General features: G+C 39.0%; 1 protein-coding gene across 6 annotated transcripts in view; it reads right to left on the reverse strand.

Annotated features, from left to right (window-relative positions):
- ERC1 (ELKS/RAB6-interacting/CAST family member 1) overlaps positions 1–24,671 on the reverse strand; it is a 393,002-nt gene that overhangs the window by 169,514 nt on the left and 198,817 nt on the right. For all 6 annotated transcript variants that reach the window (XM_060024063.1, XM_060024061.1, XM_060024060.1 and 3 more), the window contains one exon: positions 8,232–8,392. In XM_060024063.1, coding sequence (XP_059880046.1) covers positions 8,232–8,392 — 161 coding nt within the window. The remainder of the gene's footprint in view (positions 1–8,231; positions 8,393–24,671) is intronic.

The raw sequence follows: 24,671 nt of genomic DNA on the forward strand, positions 1-24,671 counted from the left end.
GACTTCTCTGACTTGCTTTCTACTGCATGTTTTTGTTCACCATGGGTTACATGTTACTGTTCTTTGAATGTCTGGCGATATTTTTTAATTGAATATAGAATACTGTAGATGATACACTACAAAGACTCTGGATTCTGTTATTTTCTTCTGAAAAGCAATGATTTTTATTCTAGTAGATAATTCAGTTAATAGCTGATTTCCTTGACCTTGTATAGGCTTGGATTTATCCTTGTTGGGCTGATCTGTTGAAAGCTCAGGGTATTTCCCAAACCTCTCTATCTTGATGGGACTCATCCTCCAAATTCTACTGTCCCTGTAGACTGCCTTGGGGCTTTCAGTTTTGTTACACTACATCTATAGTTAGCTTTATTGTAGGTCATGACCCCTACTCCTAAAACCCAGACTTTCTGTTATCTCAGCAAGATGCCTTAAGTTTTAACAAGACTTTTGCCTCTGTGACTGGGTTGGAACTGAAACTTCCCCGGCACTGCTGCTCTAACTCTAGCATCACAATTCCACTTCCATCCCCAGAGCAGCTTATCTCTGGTAGGCCTTGGGTAGTCTGATCCAGTGAACGTGAGGCTTAGTCCTCAGCCAAGGAATTATGGACATCTGACCCCCAACTTCTGCTCAGTATACTGTTTATATATAAATTACTTCTCTGATTTACTCAGAGCATTTGCAACTATAGAATCAAGGATGTCAGAAGGTCACCTAGTCAAAGAATCATATGATTTTTAAAACGACAGGAATCTTAGAGATGCAGGAAACCCTTTCATTTCAGAATGAGAAAACTGCCAACCGGAAAAGTTAAGTGCAAACTTAACAATTTTCAGTTGTATCATGCTTTGCAAATATTCAGCTTGACCAATTTCACAGTGTTTTTATCACGTTATCTCATTTAATCCTCACAACAACCTCATGAGGTGGGTCAAAGTATTATTAACCCGGTTTATAACTAGCTCAAAATGTAAACACATTCTTTGCTACAAAGAGCATCTTATAATACCTTTTTACTCAGAATCTTCAGCCAGGAAAAGCTTATGATTAAATAAATGGATTACTATTTCTACATACAAAGCTTGAGGGAAGTTTTATCCATTTACAGAATGAGTAAATACCTTTATGGTACTCTGAGGGACACAGAGAATGAAGATCCTGAAAGGAAAAGATTTTTTTTTTTAATCCCAAACTGAAAAACCCTCTCATAATGGTATATTATGTAAAAAATTTTCTTAAAATGAGTATTGCAATTAGCTTAAGGCATTAGGTTACCTACCTGGAATAGCTGTCCCTTTAACTGTTTCAACTGTATTAAACAAAGGGACTAGGGTTCATCCTACACCTCCAGTAGAGAAAAAAATAAAAAGATAAGTAAGAAGTAGGACAATAATCCCACTCCTTTCCCCTTTAGGAAAAAGAGGATGACCTATATTCTTAATTTCATCCCTGCACAAGCGAGGACATTCTTGCACACAAACCATATACTGATGGGGGAAAGACAGAATTATAAAAACTGGAAAAGAGAGGGACTTTGGGGCCTTTATCTGAAAAGTTCAGCTCTTTACTTAGAGATTACCACAGCCATTTAAGACATTTTAAATGAAAAAAATTATTAGGAAGCATGATTTCTTCAGGAAAGTGGTTTTTCTGTTTGGAATTTACATCTGGCCTTAAATGGCTAAAAGGTAGAATGGATTTAGGATTAAGGGAGGAGAACGGGCAAGGGATATTAGGGTTGTTTGTAAATGATTCTAATTCAGGTCACAAGAAAATAAAACGATTTGAGAAAAACATTTGAAATACTCGTGCCTCATCTCGTGAGAAGCTGAGCATCACGGTCACCGTTTAGGAGCAGGGAAAGGTAAGGAACTCAAATACTGTACTGTAAATACTGTAATTACTGTACTTAATTAACCCATCTCCATCACTGTCCTTAACAACTCAGAGCCCCACCTAAACTCTTAGTTCTGATGAGAAAAGATGTTTGACAGTTGACACCACACATTCTGTGAAGTAGGACGCATGAGAGAGCTGGATGTGAGGGTAGAAAAAGAGGGGACAGAATTAAAGAGTTAACCAAGGCTAGGAAGGAAGTCCCCAAGTCAAGAGTTAGAAACTTTTCTTTATAATTTTAATTAGGACCAGTCCCACTAGTGTTATTTATTGCTATACTATACAGCATACTTTGCTTTCTTTTTCAACTCAAGTGTAGGAAATTTTCATAAGAATTTATGTGATTTCCCACAAAATATTTAAAGCTCAGTATTTCAGGCCACTGTGAAAAATGCTTCCAACTCCACTAAAAGTCCTTTGTCATATGTCCAATGACTCAAACAAAGGCACTTGGTGGAAGTAGACATAAGTGTGGCTTTGCAAAAAGTATACACGTTCTAGTTCTCACGTATCTTAAAAGGCATTTCAATGTGTTACTAGCATATAATCTGCACAACTATTACCAATTTTGTGGTTAATTTGGAAGACTGTCATAGATCCCCAAGTGGGATTTTATTTTTTAATGTCAGCAAATCTACAATAAATTTTAAAATGAAATTCTACAGAATATTGGGAGATAAAATAATTTAAAATACAGTCTCATTTTAATTATTCAAAGTAAAACAGATTGATCACCTAACTATACTAACCCCAAGTAGCCTGAACTTTTCCCAGTAACCATTTTCTACAGCTTCCTTAATTCCAAGCATACTGAATTTTTCTCTCAAATTAAAAGGCAAGTATTTTTTAAATGCCAGAATTCAGATTACATTACTGAACTCTTCTTAGGTACATATGAAAATTTATTTTACGTGGGTGGGAAGTCAGATCTTTCTGTAGCCAGAAGTCATCTCACGAGTATATAACGTGGCCCACAGCGCTTTGGACTTCTCTAGCGACTTTATTAATGGGACGCTATTTATCACACAGCTCTAGATTCTCAAAGAAACCAAACAGCGATTCCACCACCACCTTCCGAAACAAACCGATTCTCAGTATAGTCAAATGCATAGTTTGATAAAAGTTTACTCAAAATGAAACGTGAGTCTTTTGAGCTGTATTCATAATGCGAACATAGGGTGAGACTGCAGTAGGACTCTGAATGCAGGGCAGTGGAGAATGAATCAGCTCATCTAGAAATCCTGATAGTGAAGCTCGTGACCTGAACTGATACTCAGAATTTATTAAGGTTGTTATTTTATTACTTTCCTCCCTCTCCCGTTCACCCCTTCTTTCTTAGTCAAAGGGGTTAACATAAAAGTGAAGTAAAAAAACAGTGATTAACAAAACCACAGCATGAGGAGAAGAACCAACATGAGATCTGCCAATGAAAATGTCCCTTCTCCCCAGGGCTAGCCAAGCAACTCGAGTGCTTCTTCTGAGACACTGGCAGGCTACCAGGTGAACAGCTCCACATCTCCCCAGACTCACGGCCGTCTGTCTGTAACAGACACTCAGAAATTACAATTATAAATACTAGGGTTAGAAGAGAACTATCAGGGCATTCCTTTTGGTTTGACTAGTTCAGGATTATTCCAGAAAACTAGACTATCCTGGTGCTTTGCTGAAGGACTGTCTCTACAAATAGGCCAACCATCCTTTCTTCAGGGAAGACTTTTCTTATTCCAGATTCAGTCACACATGTTTCAGGCTCTTGTGCACATTGCATTCCCTTCATATTTCTTCTGCATTTCAAATTCTCTGGTTATAGTAAACAAGTCCTTTTAACTTGTTCAGTTATTATTAATAAAACAATGAACACATTTAAAATATGGTGGGTCCTGCCATAACTACAGAAGGAAGAATCTTTTTGTCATTGCCAACAGCCACAGATAGGATATTACCTTTCTTCTTTTACATTTTGCTCAAATACTTTTCTGATTTCCTGCGAACTGTTGCCAGTAAGTACACGCAGCAAGCTAACAATACCCACTACTAAGGGCTTCCTATGCCAGGCACTGCTCTCAGTCCCGTATAGCAACAATTTCTTATCCTACTGTGATGAAGATGCTATGAAGCTGGGACAATCATTATTGCCATGTTACAAATAAGGAGACTGAAGCACAAGAAGGCTAAAGAACTTGCTGAAGACACAGAGCTCATAAGGGGCAGAGTTAGAATCCAGATTCAGGCTCTCTCATTCCAGGAAGTATGCTCTCACTATTTGCCACAAGTAATTAGATGCAAATACCATGCAGAACTCCTTGGGGGGAGTGAACTCCTTGCAAACTGACAATGAACGAAGCAAATTCTGAGCAAAGTTGTAGAACTGAGACACTCCCAACCCAGGACAGATGATTAGCAGAAACTGTTCAACATATGGCGAGGAGTCCAGAACATAGCAGAAGAAAGTCTATTCCCTTGGTCAGCTAGGCAGTGAAAAGGAATCAAAAGTTTACTGTATCAGAACCCGCAATATGTCATTCATAGTGTTTTGTGTATAATTATGCTTAGGTTAATTGTACAGCTGTTGTTTTTTTTTTTTTGTGGTACGCGGGCCTCTCACTGCCGTGGCCCCTCCTGCCGTGGAGCATAGGCTCCGGACGCACAGGCCCAGCAGCCATGGCCCACGGGACTAGCCGCTCCGTGGCACGCGGGATCCTCCCGGACCAGGGCACAAACCTGCACCCCCCGCACCGGCAGGCGGACTCCCATCCACTGTGCCACCAGGGAAGCCCAATTGTACAGCTTTTGATTGAGGTTTTATGAATTATTACTTAATATTTGTATGCCAAACTTTAAAAAATTAAACTATAGTTGATTTACAATATTATGTTAGTTTCCAGTGTACAGCATAGTGATTCAATATTTTTGTTTGTTTGTTTTGAGTTTTTGTTTTTGCAGTACACGGGCCTCTCACTGTTGTGGTCTCTCCCGTTGTGGAGCACAGGCTCCGAACGTGCAGGCTCAGCGGCCATGGCTCACGGGCCCAGCCGCTCCACAGCATGTGGGATCTTCCCGGACCGGGGCACAAACTCGTGTCCCCTGCATCGGCAGGTGGACTCTCAACCACTGCACCACCAGGGAAGCCCATGATTCAATATTTTTATACATTATACTTCGTTTAAAATTTTCACAAAATAATGGCTATATTTCCCTGTGCTGTACAATTAATTGCTGTAGCTAATCTCCAAAATATACAAACAGCTCATACAGCTCAATATCAAAAAACAAACCACCCAATCAAAAAATGGGCAGAAGATCTAAATAGACATTTCTCCAAAGAAGACATACAGATGGCCAAAAGGCACATGACAAAATGCTCAACATCGCTAATTATTAGAGAAATGCAAATCAAAACAACAATGAGATATCACCTCACATCAGTAAGAATGGCCATCATCAAAAAAAATCTACAAACAATAAATGCTGGAGAGGGCGTGGAGAAAAGGGAACCTTCTTACACTGATGGTGGGAATGTAAACTGATACAGCCACTATGGAGAACAGTATGGAGGTTCCTTAAGAAACTAAAAATAGAGTTACCATATAGTCCAGCAATCCCACTCCTGGGCATATATCCAGAGAAAACCATAATTCAAAAAGATACATGCAACCCAGTGTTCATTGCAGCTCTATTACAATAGCCAAGACATGGAAGTAACCTAAATGTCCACCAACAGATGAACGGATAAAGAAGATATGTTTTATATATTTATACATATATATGTATACACACACACACACACTCACACACACTGGAATATTATTCAGCCATAAAAAGGAATGAAATAATGCCATTTGCAGCAACGTGCATGGACCTAGAGATAATCATACTAAGTGAAGTAATCCGGACAGAGAAAGACAAATATCATGATATCACTTACATGTGGAACCTAAAAAAAAAAAAAAAAAAAAAAAAAGATACAAATGAACTTATATACAAAACAGAAATAGACCCACAGACATAGAAAACAAACTTATGGTTACCAAAGGAGAAAAGAGAGTGGAGGAGGGATACATTAGGAGTTTGGGATTAGCCACCACTCTCAACAGCATGTTTGGATAGACGATTTGGCCTGAAGTGCTTAATTTGTTAAAAGAAAGGTATTAAACAACCATTTTATTAAGATATGAAAATGAGAGGCAACGACAAGGAGAAATTTAAGTGCAAATTAAAGCAAGGACTACTTTAAAAACTTTAAGTCAGTAAATCTGCAGGACAAAAATCTTGTAGAAAATCTAAGAACAGCATGATGCTGTAGTAGTATCTCCGGAGCAGATGAGGAAGGTGATTTAAGACACAGGTCACCTGTCAGAGCCAGGTTTTAACACCTTATTTCTAGAACTTTTATTCAATGTTTATTCATCAAATTTCTATACCACTTGTAAATTCTCTGAATACTTTAATTACTTATCCCATGCTTTAGTGTGTGAGTGCTTGATCTTACCAAAAACAGTTTTGCAAATCACAGTATTTTTCTGAAATGTAGTCTCTAACCTGGGTTGGCAAGGGAAGTCCATAAGAAAGTTTAGCACTGTGGTTCCAAAAATAACAATAATAAAACAAAAAAATCACACGCAATCCCCTTTTAATGGTTTAAAGTCAAGCATTCTTTAAAAAGTTCTTTCATATCTTTTCAAAGTCCTAATAATAAAGGAAAATTCCTTTACAAATCCACCACAGTTTTGCTATGGACACTTGAACTGAGTGGGAAAGATCTGACAAGTCGAGTCAAGATACTGGTACACAGAGAAAACGAAACAATACTCCTATCCCGTTGCTTTAGCAGGGCCTGTTTGTGCTTAGGAGTATCGCATCGATACCTTGTATTCCCGAATATTATATCCATCCTTCTTCTATGTTCTTATCATCAGTGATAAAACCTTGTCTTAAACTGCTTCTACTCACCTGGTCGTAAGAAGCAAACTTTCTCATCATGATACTCAGAACCCTAAATTCTCCCCGTTCTCCCTGCGTATCAACCTATTTCTGGCTCCAGTTATCTGTCACTTCCGAGAGCACATCACCTGTAATACTTTTCTAAAAGATCAGGCTCTCTTAACCTCCCACTGTGTCCTAACAGTCCATAAGCACAGGGGACACCCCGACATTTGTTTCCTCAACTCCTGGGCTGCCGTCATGATAACAAAACAATCATGCCCCATGAAAATTCATGCCGAGGTGTCATGGCAAGATCCTCTGCTACTTTGTAATTCTCATATTCAACATTTATTGATAGTTCAAAGTAGCAGGAGAGGGGATGCTAGCTTCAAGCACTGGCTGGGCTCAGAAAGACTGTTTACTTTAGGTCAGAGAGAGTGCATATTTATTGCAGAGAAGAAGGAACTAACAGAAAGTGAGCAAAGATTATGTGAAAGAAAATTAATGGAGACAGATTGCAGAGGAGGGAACCAGAGCTTAAATCTGTGATAGAAATAAGAAGGGAGCTTGGTGAAGGAGAGAGGGTATCTCTTCTGAGTCAGAAGAGAAGACGACAAAAACACAGGTAACTGCTGAGGTGATGAAGGTAACCGAGGGGTCCCAGCATAGACTTGGTTTCAGGAAAATGAGAGCAGGACAATTACATAGGGGTGGGGATCGGAGTGATGGAGAAAGTACTAAGGGACTTAAAAAAGAGACATACTTGTTATGAAGAGAAGGAAACCAGAACTTTTCAAAGTCACAGAGGAGAAAAAGAAACAGCTGTATTATGCAGAGCAGATATATACAGCCTTCACAACAGACTATCTCAAGGAAGCTGCAAGATGCCTGGGAAGTAGGAAAATGATGTAAAGAAAGGTTCTGCTAAAAGTGACAATTCTGTAAAAGCTGACTGGAGAGCGTGGCAAATATTAATGGTTAAATATGGGGGATGGGTATAAGGAGGTTCATTATACTATTCTCTACTTTTGTGTACCTTTGGAAATGTTTATAATAAAACATGTTTTTAAAAATTGCCTAGCCATCGTGTGTCCTCAGGAGCAATGGTTATCTTCCTCAGAAAGCTCAAAAACTTGCCAGAACTTTCCAGAAGGTTTTAGGAATTTCAGAGACACAGTTGCATACGGATACATACACTCTAGAAGACTGCAAAATTCAGTGACAGGGAGGCAAAAAAAGTTTCCATTTGACCAGGATTTGTCCCAAATTTGTTCTAAGGAGTGAGAAACACAAGTGAGCATTAAAATTAGGCTAAGTGGGTCAGGCGTGACAAACAGGGCCAGAAGATGAAAGCGATGAGGACAAGTATTTCTACTAAGCATACGCCTGAAGACCAATATTATAGAACTTACTTCATCTCCAGAACTTCCTCTAAGTGTTTTCTTCTCTCGGCCCGAAGGTTGGTCAAATGAGTCTCCTTCTCTGCCAGCGACTGCTGAGTGCAGGACAGCTTCGCCTTCATGGACTCCAGCTCCTGCTTTACCTTCTCCATGGCCATCAGCAACTCCTCCACCTATGATCAACACACAAAGGTCAGAAACTGAGCATCTGGGCCAGGTATAGTCAGAGGAGCTGGGCAGTGGGCAACGCCTGGGTCCACAAAATTGAAGACACACCCATCAAAAATTCTGTACTCTCGCAGGATCAGACATAAATTTAAAGAAATACATCTTTCATCTTCCCTCCACTATAATTCTTCTCAGTTTAGGTCCAAAAAACCCTCATTTTCCTTTTGACAAATGTAAGGGCATCAGAAGTAACACTGTGCCAGAAACAATCCCTTCTAAGGAATTTATTTGGAAACAGTCCAGAAACTTCCATGGAAATAACAATATAATGCAGATAAAAATATAAGGAACAAAATCATAATAAATATTTCTAGAAGGATTTTAGGAAATAAAAGCCATAAACTTGACTAATACCAGATGCAGAATAAACATAAATGAGTCATTTTTATTCGTTCAAACTAAGATTCTTCTGTTTATACCATTACAAAGAATTTCTTGTTAAAGAAACAGCTAGAATTCAATCGGATAATTTCCTGCTCTAAAGCTAGGTAGGTAGAGATTTTTTGAGGAAGGCAGGAAGAAAAAAAATATATGACCAGATAGAGAAGAGACAGAATGCTTTTAAAAGACCTGTAAAGGACTTCCATGGTGGCACAGTGGTTAAGAATCTGCCTGCCAATGCAGGGGACACAGGTTCGGGCCCTGATCTGGGAAGATCCCACATGCCGTGGGGCAACTAAGCCCGTGCACCACAACTACTGAGCCTGTACTCTAGAGCCTGTGAGCCACAACTACTGAGCCCACGTGCCACAACTACTGAAGCCCGCGGGCCTAGAGCCCATGCTCCACAACAAGAAAAGCCACTGCAATGAGAAGCCCGCGCACTGCAATGACGAGTAGCCCCCACTCACCACAAATAGAGAACGCCCACGTGTAGCAATGAAGACCCAACACAGATAAAAATATAAATAAATTAATTAATTAATTTTAAAATAACTAAATAAAATAAAAGACCTGTAAAAACATGAGAGAAAGAAGACAGAATGCTAAAACACAAGAAACTAAGAGAGCAAGTTCTGTACTTTATCAGTTATTTCCACTTACTCCGGGTGGTTCCAAAATCAGATTTAAATAAACACGTTCATCTTAATTCAGAGGCGAAAAGATGTTGCCAAAATATCTGTTATTACCTAAAAACAACCTCAACCAGAAAAATCAAACAGCCAAGTATACCAATCACAAGAGTTTACAGTCAGTTTGCTACTTGACAAGAAATAATCTTGGTTATAATCCTTTCCAGAGGTAGAGGTGAGTGTAGGTAGATGGACTGGTAACAGCTGTTAAAAAGTTACACTTAGTTTTTTGGCACCTGAATTATTTTACTTTGGATATCTTCTCAGAAGTGATCAAGTTAATGCTCTCAGCTAAACAGCCTCCTGACAGTCCCAGTTGCTGTGAGATTTTTTCTTATTATGCAGATCTCTTTGGATATGTATTCACATATCAGCAAGCTTTACAAGAACATATAACTGCCTGCCTTTTTGAAAACTGTCAATAAGGATGATTCTACGTTATCAGTTTAATTCATATAAAATCTTAGCAAAAACTAGATTAAATTATGCCCCAAGGTATACTCTTACAACACAAAATCAGCCATCAACAGCATCATTTATAGAAGGTCTAATAAATAGTGAGATGTGTCCACCTTTTATGAACTTAAGCGTATCTCACAACATCTCCCTCCCATCCTGTCCTTCACTGCTCCAGGCAAGCAACGGTGTCAGTTTCTTACATAACTTGAAGAGATATCTTATACATACACAAGCAAGCATGTATAAACTATTCCTCCTTTTCCTATACAAAGGTAAGCCCACTCTATACATACTCTTATGCATCTAAAGATTTTAGTAAATATTTATTGAAATACAGCATAAATAAAGAAAAATATACAAAAATTATAAATGTATAACCTAAAGAATTCTAAGTGAACAAACCCATATAAAGAGCACAAACCAATAACCAGAACATTACCATCACCCCAACCCCCCCATACCCCTTTTCTAGATTAAGAGTAACCATTATTCTAACACTCCAGATTAGTTTTGTCTATTCGTTTTAACTTTATACAAATGGAATTACATAGTATATAATTTTAAGCACAGATTTCCCCCCACGGTGTTATATCTGTGAGATTCACCTACATTGCTGGGTAAAACTGTAGTTCTGTAATTCTCATAACTATGATATTCCACTGTGCAAAAATAGCAAAATTTACTGAAAGCACTTTTGATAAACAGAAGTTTTAAATTTTAATGGCATTTAACAAAATCTTTCCTTTATACATGTTTATGTTCAGAGCTTTTTGTATAATGAACATGACAATTTTGTCAACCTCAAGGTCATGAGGATATTATCCTTTCTTCTAAATCCTTTCTTGGACTATACATTCACATTTAAATATATAACGTATATGCAATTGATTTTTTAATATGGTGTAATGGTCAGACTCATTTTTATCAACATGGATATCCAATAGGCTCAGCACTGAGAACGGTAGAAGGACTTCACAGTCATGGTAGGAAGGTACTTTGGGCCTACTTGGCAAAAGATCAGAAATTACTTAAAGACAACTTATAAATTATAGGAAAAATAATTTAACAATGTTTTATATTGCACATAACCACCTTTAAATTTCATAAATGATCCATCTGAAATATCATATGCACTGATAAAAGGTGTATGTATATATTCTAGAGCTAAGAGCAAAACACACACTTACATACTCACGACCCAGTAGCTTTTGTTAAGTGCAATTATCCAACTGTATTCTCTGACTCTCCTGTGATAGGTAATCGCTATTCTTAATTTGTGTACTTATTTCCTTGCATTTCTTTATTTTTACCTCTGATGCATATATTCCAAAATAAATCACTACTCAGTTTTATCAGTTTATGAACACTGAAAAAATGCTATTACTGACTTTATTTCATCCAAAATTATGTTTACTCATGCATATAAAAGAAGGGTCCACCATAGGAGTATAACCCGGATCTAAGAGCAAAACGCACACCTACGTCCTCACCACTCCAGAGGTAAAAGCAATGACAGTCAACAGCACTGAGGACCACAGCTCTAAGGTTACGGTTTCTCACTAAACTGAATGGGCTCCTTGGAAAAATTACTGATTCCAGATTAGGAGGCAGAAATATACAGAAGATGGACTTTGCACATGCAGTGCCAAAAAAACAAGAGAAAATAAGGATCATGACACAGAAACTCTGATAAAACCAGAAAAAACACAGCCGAAGAAAGAAAAAAAGAAAGCTTAGAGGAATACCCCTTATGACTATAGATGCAAAAAATACTATAAAATCAAAGCCAGCAAGATATAAAAATTGAGATTTATCCCAAGAATGCAAGGTTGGTTTAACATATAAAATAAATGTAATAAATCATATTAATAAAATACATGGCAAAAACCACATGATCATTTCAAAAGATATAGAAAAAGCATCTGACAATTTCCAAAACCCTTTCATGATAAAAATATTCAAGAAACTAGGAATAGAGGAGAACTTCCTCAAGCCAATAAATGGCATCTATGAAAAACTTTTAGTGATGAAAGACTGCATGCTTTCCCTCTAAGAGCAAGAACAAGACCAGGATGTCTGTTCTCACCACTTCTGTTTAATATTGTACTAGAGATGATAGCCAGTAAAAAGTAAGCTGCAAAAAATTTAAAGGCATCCATATTGGAAAGGAAGACACACAATTTTCTCTAGCTGAAGATGATATAATCTTATAAAGAGAATAATCCTAAGGAATCCATCTTAAAAAGTAAACAAATAGGGGCTTCCCTGGTGGTGCAGTAGTTGAGAATCCACCTGCCAACGCAGGGGACATGGGTTCGAGCCCTGGTCCGGGAAGATCCCACATGCTGCAGAGCAACTAAGCCCGTGCACCACAACTACTGAGCCTGCACTCTAGAGCCCGCGAGTCACAACTACTGAGCCCGTGTGCTGCAATTACTGAAGCCCGCATGCCTAGAGCCCATGCTCCACAAGAAAAGCCACCGCAATGAGACGGTCGTGCACCGCAACAAAGAGTAGCCCCCACTCACTGCAACTACAGAAAGCCCATGCGCAGCAACAAAGACCCAACACAGCCAAAAAGAAATAATTTTTTGTGTGTGTGTGTGTGGTACGCGGGCCTCTCACTGTTGTGGCCTCTCCTGTTGCGGAGCACAGGCTCCGGACGCGCAGGCCCAGCGGCCATGGCTCATGGGCCCAGCCGCTCCGCGGCATGTGGGATTTTCGTGGACGGGGGCACGAACCCGTGTCCCCTGCATGGGCAGGCGGACACTCAACCACTGCGCCACCAGGGAAGCCCAATAAATTTTTTAAAAAGTAAACAAATAAGTATACAAAGGTTACAGGATACAAGATCAATATACAAAAATCAACTGTATATCGATACACAATGAACATTCCAAAAATGAAAGTAAGAAGACAATTCCATTTAATATAGCATAAAAAAGAAGGAAACACCTAGGTATAAATTTAGCAAAAAAAAAAAAAAGAGCAAGATTTCTGTTGAAAACTATAAAAGGTTGCTAAAAGAAATTAAAGATTTAAATAAATAGAAAGACAACACGTTCATGGATTGAAAGATGTAATATTAAGATGGCAATACTCTCCAAACTGATCTACAGGTTCAACAAAATCCCTATAAAAGCTCTTTTTCCCAGAAACTGACAAGCTGACCCTAAAACTCATATGGAAATGAAAGACAGCTAAAATAAGTAATCTGGGGGTGGGGGGAAGGAGGACTCATACTTCTTGACTTCAAAACTTACTACAGAGTTTCAGGATGGTACTCGCATAAGGATGGACAAAGAGACCAATGGAAAAGAACTGAGAATCCAGAGATAAACCCTAACTTTTATGGTAAACTGATTTTTGACAAGAGTGTCAAGGCAATTCAATGAGGGAAGAATATTCTTTTGATTGAAAGGTGCTTGGACAACTGCCCTATTGCTTTACATTTTAAAGTTCCCATGCCATTAACTTCTTAGCGAAAATGAGTCACTTGTCTTATAGAATGACCCACATTTTGGATTCAGTTGACTGGTTTTTTTTAATGATACTATTTGTGGTGTTGCTCTGGTCCTCATGTTTCTTGTAAACTGAAAGTAATAGGTAAAGGCTTCATGAGATTTGGGTTTGTTTGGTCTTTCTGACAACAGTGCTCCATAGGCAAGGTGTGTACATCATATTATATCACATAATGACTGTCTGTCTCACTTTTAGCAATAACACTGATCAGTGTCTCAGAACCATTTATTGAAAAATCCATTCTATCTTCACCTTTGACATCCATCCAGTATCCCCGTAAACATGGATATGTTTCTATGCTTTCTATTATGATCCACTGGTTTGCCTATTCCTACACCAAAACCACATTATTTTAATTATTATAGCTTTATAAGGTTTGACATCTAAGAGAAATGGTGTTCTCTTTTCAAGAGCATCTTAGCTATTTTTGAATTTCTGCAAAAAATATTTCCTGAGTCTAGCATAATCCGGGCACTGTTCTACAACAGTTCATGGAAGAGATATACGGAAGAGATGTATATTTAGGACTTTAATATCTTTCAGAAAAGATTTATAATTTCCCCCATAATGATCTTGAACATTCTAATAATACTTATTCCTTGGAACTTTATACTTTTTTAAATGCTATATTAAATATTATCTTTTTTAAAAATGTAATTTTCATTTTGGTGCAGGCTATAGAAATGCTGCTGATTTCTATAAACTTACACTGTATCTAGTGTCTACTTAAAGAGTCTTTATGGACTTTTTCTCTACTATGTAGACGAACATTCATATCTTAATGATAGTTTTCTCGCTTACCTTCCAATCCTTATAGTATTTATTTCTTTTACTTGCCTTACTGCAGAGCCCAGAAAGTCTACACAGATGTTGACAGCACGCACTCTGTCTCATTTCTGATCATAAATAGAATACTTTAAAAGTTTTATCCATAAGTAAGTAGTATAATTTTTAATAGCTGTCCTTTGACAGGTTAAGGAAATTCCCGTCTACTACTAGCTAGTTAAGAATTTTTTTAAATTATAAATTAGTGTAAAGTTTCTGCATTTCTTGAGATGATTATATGACTTTTCTCCTATCACGTTTCAATGTGGTAGACTACAGTAAGTAGTCTTCTAATGAAACCACTATTAAAATCCTGCAATGAACCTCACTCCTTCAAGCATATCTTTCCTCTTCACACACACTCACCTTGGACTCCAGCGATATTTTGTTCAGGAATTTCTGTATTTATGTTCGTGCTTGAGACAGGCCTAAACTTTTACTTTCCCGTATTAACTCTGTCAAGTTTTGATATGAAGTTATGCTGGCCTTATAAAATATGTCCCTCTTTTTTATTTTTCTGGAATTGTTTCTATAAGATTGAAATGATTTGTTCCTTGTATGTTTATTAAAAATCACCAATATAACTCTCTGGGCTTGAAATTTGTGGGAAAAAATTTTATTACCAACTCTTTTTTTTTCTTTCAGGTTTTCTTTTTCATATTTAGCTAGCTTTGCTGAGTTTCATTTTCCTTGGCATTTGCTCACTTAGTCTAAATCTTCAAATGTACTGGCAAAGATATCCTTGTATCTTTTCAATACTGGCAGGACTTGGAGTTAGGAGCCCTTTATCATTCCAAGAGTTGCTTGCTCACTGTGCCTTCTTTCTTTTTCTCTTTTAGTCTCACCCAAGGCCAGTCAGTTTTCTCAGTGTTTTCAAAGGACCAATTCTGGGTGTTATGGACCCTTTTTATAAAAAAGGGGGAGGTTTGTCTCTTAGACTCTCTACCTTGGGCTGCCATGGACATTTTCTTTTGTCCTGCCAAGATACAAAAACCAATGTTCAAGTTCAACAGCTTACCAAGTACTTATCTTTGAATTCCCTCTCTGTTCATCCCCTGGCCTGAGAATTTTCTACATTCTTGACAACTTATGAATGCATATTTTATCAGCCATCTTCAATTGTTTCTGTGGAAGTTATTTTCCCAGCATCTAGCCTGCCATGGTTACAGATATGTTTTATCTTTCATTCCAAACTTGAACTTATAGAATTTCCTTGTTAGTAAAACATAATTTTCTTAAAGATTGCTTAATTTTCCCACCCATTTGAGTGCCAGGTCAAGGTGTCAAGGTATTTCCACCTCAGATCATACATACATCCAAATAAGCTTTAAAGCACTTTAGCATTCAATGCAAGAACGGTGCCTTGAACCAGGATTTCCAGCTAATCACCTGATTTGTGCTCTGGTTCCAAGCCAGGGAAACAGCTTCAAAGCCAGATGGAAATTCTGCACTTTCTGTTACTTTCCCACAGTCCCAGAGAACACATTCAGCTGTCTCCACTTGGACACCCACCCCGCTCTGTGCCCACCACACAGCAGTTGTTGTGTAGTTTTGGGTACAGACACTGAGAAACGAAGGTAATGAAAGCCGAGTAGAAGAGGAGATACATACCACACCGAACAATGAAGAAATTCTCCACAATTTTAAAATGTGCTCCAGGTCACAGTATGATTCTCGAAAGCACACGCTATAAGACATTTAAAAAAAAACAGAGCTGGGATTCAAGTATGTAACCTAACTGCCTCCACTAAAATATTAAGGAGAAAGTTCAAGGCTGACAGTGTGCAGTGCCAGCAGGACCAGATGGTTTGCTTAAATCACAAGCTAATAAACTTTTACTCAGAATAAGAAGGGAACAAATCATGGCTTTACCACAGACCCATTTTCCCTAAGAGAGCAAAGCAACTGGGCGCTTCAGGTAGGTGCTGGCAGAGACTGCATCTTCAAGTTTCCCTCCTTCTTCTGTTCCACAACGAAGAGCAAAATACTTTTTGTAGTTTCCAAGATGCTTATGGAAAATCTTGTTACAGTTTCTTGGGAAGATAAGAGGCATAAGTCTCCAAAGGAGAAAGAAATGATTAGAAGAAAAAAGGAGGGATACAAAAAGAAGATTATCTAGAGGTTAAGCATTCATTAATGTAAATGTAGTTTACATTACATTTACATTAATGTAATTCTGTAAGTCAGATTTTCGTATAAGTCCCCTAGTTTTCCTGATTTCAATGAAATTCTAGATTAAGACCCACTCTGTTATACAAGCCCCCCCCCCAAAAAGTTATCTAGCTCTTGAGTTGAGAAGCATGTTTGAAGTATTAATGAGAACTTATATACATAACTACATACATACATTCCCCTACCTTCTCCTAAGAAACTGCTTTAGGTACCTCACAACCACTACTAATGAGAATTTGAATTCACAGAATTCCCAAGAGATTTATGCTAGTATTTATACTAGAAATCGTCTCTTTATCCCCATATGTTCTCTTCGTCAAAGCATGGTAATTCTTTGACCAGGTATATACCAATAGTGCGGTATGTTATGAATATGGAACACCTATAGCTATTACAATAATAATAAGAGCAACTTACATTATGTGAATACTTTGAATGCGCTAAGCCTTTTACATATGTTGCCTCATCATCCTCACGAGGATCCTATGAGGTGGCATTATTGTTAGCATCAGTTTTACAGAAGAGGAAGCAGGTTCAGAGTTTAAGTGCCTAACCCCAGGTCACACAGCCGGAGGAGGCAGAGCTAGGGTTCCAACCCAGGCGGTCAGAAGGCGGTCAGACTCCACTGCTGTTCACAGTTAATGCTGCTTTGCTACAATGTATCAGTGTTCAAAAAGTCCTAAAACAGCCTCCCACAACTGTACCTAAGGAATTCCTCTGGGGAGTGTGCCTGTGCCCACTTTTGCATCTTTCTATCCGTCCTTTCTCTCCCTTCTCTCCCATCCGCTCCCCACCCCCCCAGGTACTTAACTCCCTCCATGTGCCAGGCACTGTGCATTATACCACCAGGGCTTAATAGAAATACACGTGCTTCCCTAGTGCTCCATGTAGAGATACAGTCATTAACTAATAGTATTTGTAAATGTATAATCATAAATCATGAATAGTTTTATGTAAGGAAGAACAAGACGCCATGAGAATAAGTAACATGAGGGCTTCCCTGGTGGCGCAGTGGTTGAGAGTCCACCTGCCGATGCAGGGGACACGGGTTCGTGCCCCGGTCCGGGAGGATACCACATGCCGCGGAGCGGCTGGGCCCCTGAGCCATGGCCGCTGAGCCTGCGCGTCCGGAGCCTGTGCTCCGCAACGGGAGAGGCCACAGCAGTGAGAGGCCCGCGTACCGCAAAAAAAAAAAAAAAGTAACATGAGACTTTGATCCATGTTTTGTGGGCCTAGAGAAAGTTTCCCCAAGAAAGTCAAGGAGCAGATGGGGAGGAAAAGAGCATTCCAGCTCCAGCGCCCAGCAAGTTTAGAAACCCTGAAGCGGGAATGCATATACCTACAAGAGAAGATGAAAGCATCGCAAGCCCTGAGAGCAAGAGGAAGAAGGGTGCACACGTGGCAGGAAAGGAGGAAGCGGGCAGATGCAGCGCTGTGCAGGCCATACGAGGGGCTTTTGGCTTTTCCCCCCAGAGCAACAGAGGTACCAAAGGATGTGACCAAACAGAGGAGCGAGATGATTTAGAATGTTAAAATCAGAATGACTAAAATAATGGCCCAAGGAATCTAAGCTGAACAGAGAGGGACGCCAAGCCAGGGCCAGTGGATTGGTATAAAGCAAAAAGAGACAAAGAAACTCAAGAAACATAGTTGCAGTGGAAACCTGAAAGCTGAAATGACAGCAAAGTGTGATCTGAGAGGAGGATGCTATAATGAGTGGGCTGGAGGTGGACTGGGTTAGCAAGGTCTAGGATGCCAGATATGGAATGAAGAAAGGCGGCGACCTCTCGGGCCCGGAAGCAGAGAGGACAGACAAGTGGGTTATCCACACAGATGCTGAAGCTGGTGAGGCAGCAAAAGCCTGCAGTGAAAAGCTTCACACTACAGCTGAACAGCATGAGCCCTGAGGAAGCAGAGGCTCTTTGGATGGGTGTGATGGACCAGAGGTCTGAAGGGTAACAGGAAGCAAGACGGAATTCACATTTACTGACCACCAGGAAGGGCTGTGGGGAGTTTGCAGCGGAGAGGCCAGATTACACTTCGGGCAAAGAAGGTGAACGTGGTCCAAGAAGTAAAATAAGAGTGTTTGTGCCAGGGCCAGGCACAGAGCAGATACTCAATGAGTATTTGTTGAATGGGTGAATAAGTGAAGATAGATGAATCTGTGAATTCTGGTGACCTAGCAGGAAATGTAAAAGGGATGAGAAGAGTGGAAGAGCTGGGTTAGGGCAAGAAGGCACTGAACAATATGGGGACGAAGGTGCAGAGCACAGATGCTCGGGGGCTTTCGGGGGTGGGGGGCAACATCTGCTGAAATGCAGGATGAGAGGCACAGCAAAATTAACTCCAATAGGTCCGCTGAAGAGAGTGGGCACTTCAAAATGAATCAGATGCCCCTAAAATAAGAATTTAAATATTTTGGTTTTTTTAGTCCCCATGTGAATGCATATGACATGTGATAGTGTTGATTACAACTCTCTATTCTGTTTATTGAAAATAAGATATAAGTGATTCTTGAGGTAACCTAACGGTAACAGGTGCCACTGAATTCAGCAGAATGTTAGACTTAGGGACTGTCAGGCATTACTACTATCTTTTATTCCGGACTTTATAAAGAACCCAAACATGGGTAGAAGTCACAGATAACAGCACTGAAGAAAAAACCACAGAAACCACAGTTCAACTTTGGGAGCCACTAGATTTCTTGACTTTTTATATATAGTTGGATTTCTCCAATATTCGACAATGCCAGATGAAATCAGCAAATGACACTTTTGATAATTAATGTGCTCCATGGGTGAAGAATTTACAACGTGTTTTTACTGTCCCTCAAAATATGCTTCACATTCCCTTAGGACGCTTAATAATGCTTAACAATGCATGTGGCTCACAAGTACCCACACAGTTGAGGCTGACATGCAGGGGACCTAAATTCGCACTGACTGGCTGTATTCCTTCACTGGTAGCTGCCTTTAAGTTTCCAGTAACATTACGCTGTGGTAACAAATCTTCAACTGAAGATCAATTTTAAAAGAGTGGAAACACAACAATGTGAAGGAAATGCTTCTTTTTCAAGCCATCTCAATTTTCCTTTTTTTTTTTAAAAAAAAAAACAGCGCAGAGGGCTTGGGTAGATAAATCCTAAAATAAGCACTCATCACTCCAAAGTGGAGCTTGAAAAATCAGACATCAATAAAATGTGGGTGCACATTTTCAAAGCAAAGCAAATGTCCCCCTACTGGTAGGACTCTCATCATCTGAGTGACTGAGGGTGGAAAAAGGCTTTGAAAGGGCCAGTGTTTATCTCACTGCCAACTCTCCTTAGGTGATTTCTTGGTAACACAGCATCAAAACTAAAAGGTAAAAATCTGAGTTAAGCACTGAAAACTATTTTTTCCGGAGACTGTTACTTGATTAATGTCTCCTATAACTTGCTTATCTTAGCAACGAACAGGTTGCACCAGAATCAAGTAAAATATAAACTTAATAGTTTCCCAGGTCCACATAAACTCCACGGCTCCTATTCTATGCCCGTAAGAAAGAAGGACAGAAATAATCTAGATAGCATCACACTTTCTGTCTCTGGCGAAGAAGATGGGACAACTATCATTTTGCACTTTTCTGCATCTGGGTAACTCAGGAAAAGAAATACGAAAAGAGGAGGAATGACAAGACTTTCCCTTGAACTTCGAGCTCTGGTAAGTTCTCTCCTGAAAAACAATTGTTTCTGCACTGCTGGGAAGTCAAGGTAACAGGATACAGTACATGACAGGAGGGCTGTATACGTTGCCTATAGGCTTTGGAAAGAAATTTCCTGAGTTAAAATTATGTATTTGGTTATTTCACATGGAGAAAACCTTAATTCACCTTTATTACAGAAAACAGCAGTCCTCTCGCTAGCATGAAGTCGCCAACAGGGAAGAGAGCATTTAGGGCTCAAGCCCTTCCTCTAAGGTCAAATGAACAATTTGAATAAATCAGCTTCAGACTGTTTCCTTAAGTTTTCAACAATGAAACCAAAAACTTACTGGCATTTTAACTGGAAATGTTAATGCTCATTTGCATTGCTAAAAAAAATCAAATAGCTACCTAGAAGTAAAAAAGTGACATTTCATTAATTAGAGATACATTTTGTGGGGAAAACATATTTCAATATAACCCCTGAAAAATGGTTACAAAGAAAATATTGACCAATGACAGTTATTTGACCTTATCAAAAGTATATGACTAGCCAAAGGAGTAAAGTAAAAGTGTGGGATTTAACGTCTGGCAACCCAAGGATGCCAAGAGGGAACTCATAAGTATCTCTCTCACCCACACACACACACACACACACACAGGATTATTCTGGTCTGGCCATTAACAAGTGAGGCTCAACATTTGTGTACTGCCTTTAGAGGCGACCAAAACACTCGTGGGGGAATAAGTTACTCCACACAGGTGAGAGTACAGAGTCCTAGAAAGACTATGAAACTCGCCCTACATCACAGTTAATAAACAGAAGAAACCGAACCCACGTCACCTGATGCTGGCTCAAAGCCCTTCACACCCACCCTCGCTGCCTCTTCGTTAATTCACTAAAGAGGGTGGACGTCAGAGGAAGGGACACAGGAGCACCGACGCAGAGCTCGGGCCACGCCACACACGAGAACTATCTGCTGTGTAGGATAAGTGCCGCTGTGCAGATTTCTCTAGGAAAACATGTTTCACTGAAAACATCCAGGAAGGCACAGCCAAGGAGAACATAAACTGCATATAAAGATCAGCAGGAAGCCATCTGGCTCCCACGATTTTCACCTTCAGCCATATCCTGGATGACTGCCTCTATCATCAATAACTTGGTTTCTCAAACTGCACAGCAGGAGGTAACAGAGTAAGGGCCAGACACCCCAAGAACCATTACAAGCAAACTAAACATCATCTGTTACAGATCTGCCACAAAGATTCCAAAAGCACTTCCCAGTGTGGCAGTGGTTACACAGTTTAGACACAAGTATAAAAACACACCTACTTTGAAAACCAGCATCTACAGACTCCCGCACTCAACTGTGTGGTTCATTTTGGGGTATGCCAAGGTTTTATTTCTTCTCCACTGCAGTTAATTTTTTCATCTGATTTTAACTTTTGAAAACACAGATGTGGTCCTTTTGTTGAATAAAAAGAAAAAATCAACCTGAAGTTCAGAGACACAGATATTTCCTGAAGTTCCAGGATAACATAATCATGTACTATTTTTTCAAAACTTTTCAAAAGTAAGAAACCAACCAAAAAGACAACCAGAAGTGTACTATTTTAAGAACTACTCTACGAACTACTGATGAATATAGGGGTTTTGTTTTGTTTTGTTTTGCCATAACCATTGCATGTGGTTACTTCCTGGAGGCTTCAGTTTTCTTTCAGACTTTCTTTAGCTGTTGTCTAGTGACCCCATCTGGCAAAATTATAGAGGAAGTTATATTGGCCCAAGCTTCTGGCAAGTCAAACTTTTTTTATTTTATGTAAGAAGGAAATAAGAAAATAGAAGTTCAGGGTGAAAGAATTTTAAGGATTTTTAGCTTCATCCTTCTGTAATACATAGGATAAGAGGAAAACCATGTAATTAAGAAAAGGTCATGCCATTCTAACTGAAGGAATTCATGTTGCTGCCTTTTCCTTGTTATTCTTGAAGATGCTTGTTTAATATTCTGGTCTTCTATTAAAAGTTGTATTAAAACTCTGAGATTTCTGCTTGCTTGTTTAATACAAAGATGAAGTAATTAATTCAAAAGTGTATCCAGCATAACTGGATGAATAAGATTTTGAATAGTACAGAGCTGTTTAAATTTTTAAGTAAAGAGTTATTAAAAACAGAGAAATGTCAGTTTAAACCATGAAAATCGGCCTTGAGATGATAGGCTTTAGTTGTCTCTCATTCTTACTATCAACATTCAGAGCTTGATTTTACTAAACGGGGTAAAAATTACAAGCAGAAACTGAAGGAGCGCTTTTAAAACACTGAGAGTTTCATTTTAATTCACCACCTGACTTATTCCGCACTTGTGAAGGTGGCTACAACATTCACACAGTTTCAGCTCTTCTTTTGAACATTCACTGTCTGAGACATTTGAATTTTTAGACATGCTGTTATTTGAACATATTTGGGTAATTTCCATTAATAAGTGGATTGAAATGCAGAATAATATTGGGTCGCCATTACCGCAGACTGTATCATTCCTTTAACTTGAAGCCCATTTCATACATCTCTCTAAGATCAAAAGGAGGAGAAGTCTAAACATGGAGATTTCTGCTATGGCCGGGTACAGCCATTTAACTTCTTCTTTCAACAAGCCAGAGATGGCAGAACTCTCTTTGAAGTGGCAGCCCTGTTGGCCTTTGAAGTCCCTTGTCAATTGCAGAAAGGCTCTGGTGGGGTTTGTTTTGTAGCCAGCTGTCACCGTGAAGGCAGACATGACGTATTTCCAGCAGTCTCACTTCAGGGTCTGTCAAGTGACTGATTTCATAACCAGTCACCATAACAAAGGAGATTCAAACTCACTGACATGAGAGCAAGAGTCCACAGTGAAACTTACTAGGTTCCTCTTGACAGAGCCTGATTTAAATACTCAAGTGATTACACAATGGCAAAGAGATGACGGCTGTGAAGTTAACTGTCACATCTCCTCGGATCCTTGAATATTAAAAACGTACTTTCCATATGTTTATCAATAAAATGTTTCATAACAACAGTATCTTCAATCTTTGCACTGATGAGAAATGATGACTTCTGCAGAAATCAGTAAACTGCTTTAAAATCACAGTTTACGTTGCTAACTTACAACTAGACTTTCTTATATAAGACAATGATTCTCTATAGTTCTGAGACAAATGTTTGCATCTGTAATGCTTTTAGACTGCTCAGCTACTCAGGTCAAAAATCCCCACCACTCCTGACACAGAAATCAGTTTAAGACTTAAAAGGATAAGTAAAGAAAAACAATTTAACATGTGTTAAGAAACTTCCATAAGCTATAAATATAGCCCATGATAGCACTATATAAAAGGAAACAATCTTAATAATATTACAAATCTATTTTTAAGGTGGGGAGAGATGACACCAATCTTGAAAAATCAAATGTTAAATTTACCAATGATGATCAGAAGTATTAATTCCACTGGAAGGAAAACAGGGTAGGAACAAAAAGATTTTCATACTAATCTGACCATAGTTTATGTCTGTTATGTAGAACGTTTTGAGCTTTCAGATGTTTTTATGAACATGGCTTGCTGCTATCAGAGCAGAAGACCAGACGTACACAAGACGTTTAGCTCCCAGGGGCTCTCAGGCCAGCCTCAGTGTGGTTAGTGCTGCACGCTCATCCCAGGAAACACAAGTCCTCTACTTCCCACTGAAGAATAGGTCACAGGAATCCCAATGATTCCTAAATTTTACTTTTCCATTCTGGCTACCATGCTTTAAACTCAAGCAACAAAAAAAAGCGTAAATTACGCTCAAATAATGATATCTATTCTGTCTTTAAATCTACAATTCTGAAATCTTTTGAGTTTTTCTGATCAGATGACAAAGCGCTTCATTAAATCCCATGGAAAGGAACTGCAGCAAAGAATAAAAACATGTATCAATTTAAAAAAATGTTTGGTAAGGTCTGTAAAAATCACAAACTTACATGAAACTTTAAATTGTTTAGTAAATAAAGTGATGCTGCTGCTATTAGGGGTACAGACACTCAGGTGGTCAGAATTAAATTTCATTCGTTCACTCATGCACTCAAAAAATAGTCATTGATTGCCACTGTGTATCAGACGTGACGGTAGGTATCAAAGATACAGCAGTAAACAAGACACAGCCTGGCCCTCACGGAGCTTTCATTCTACTAGAGAAGACAGAGAGTCTCTTCAGTGACAGTAAATAAGTCATAACAACACAGTAAAACAAACAGCACAGGATGCTGCTGCAAAACATGGGGGAGACGCGCAACTCAGACTTGGAAGGCCAGAGAGGAGTGTATGGAAGGAGAAGTGGGATTTATGCGGACAAGAGAAAAGGGCAAAGATGAAGACACTGCTTCATACAGAGGGAAATGTAGTTTCATAAATGCAAACCAGTCTGCACCCTTCTGAAAAAGGACCCAGTGAGCACTGGTGCTCTTTTTCTATCCACGAAATATTAAATACA

The sequence above is a fragment of the Delphinus delphis genome, chromosome 11 (assembly GCF_949987515.2).
Source record: "Delphinus delphis chromosome 11, mDelDel1.2, whole genome shotgun sequence".
NCBI classification, from domain to species: domain Eukaryota; kingdom Metazoa; phylum Chordata; class Mammalia; order Artiodactyla; family Delphinidae; genus Delphinus; species Delphinus delphis.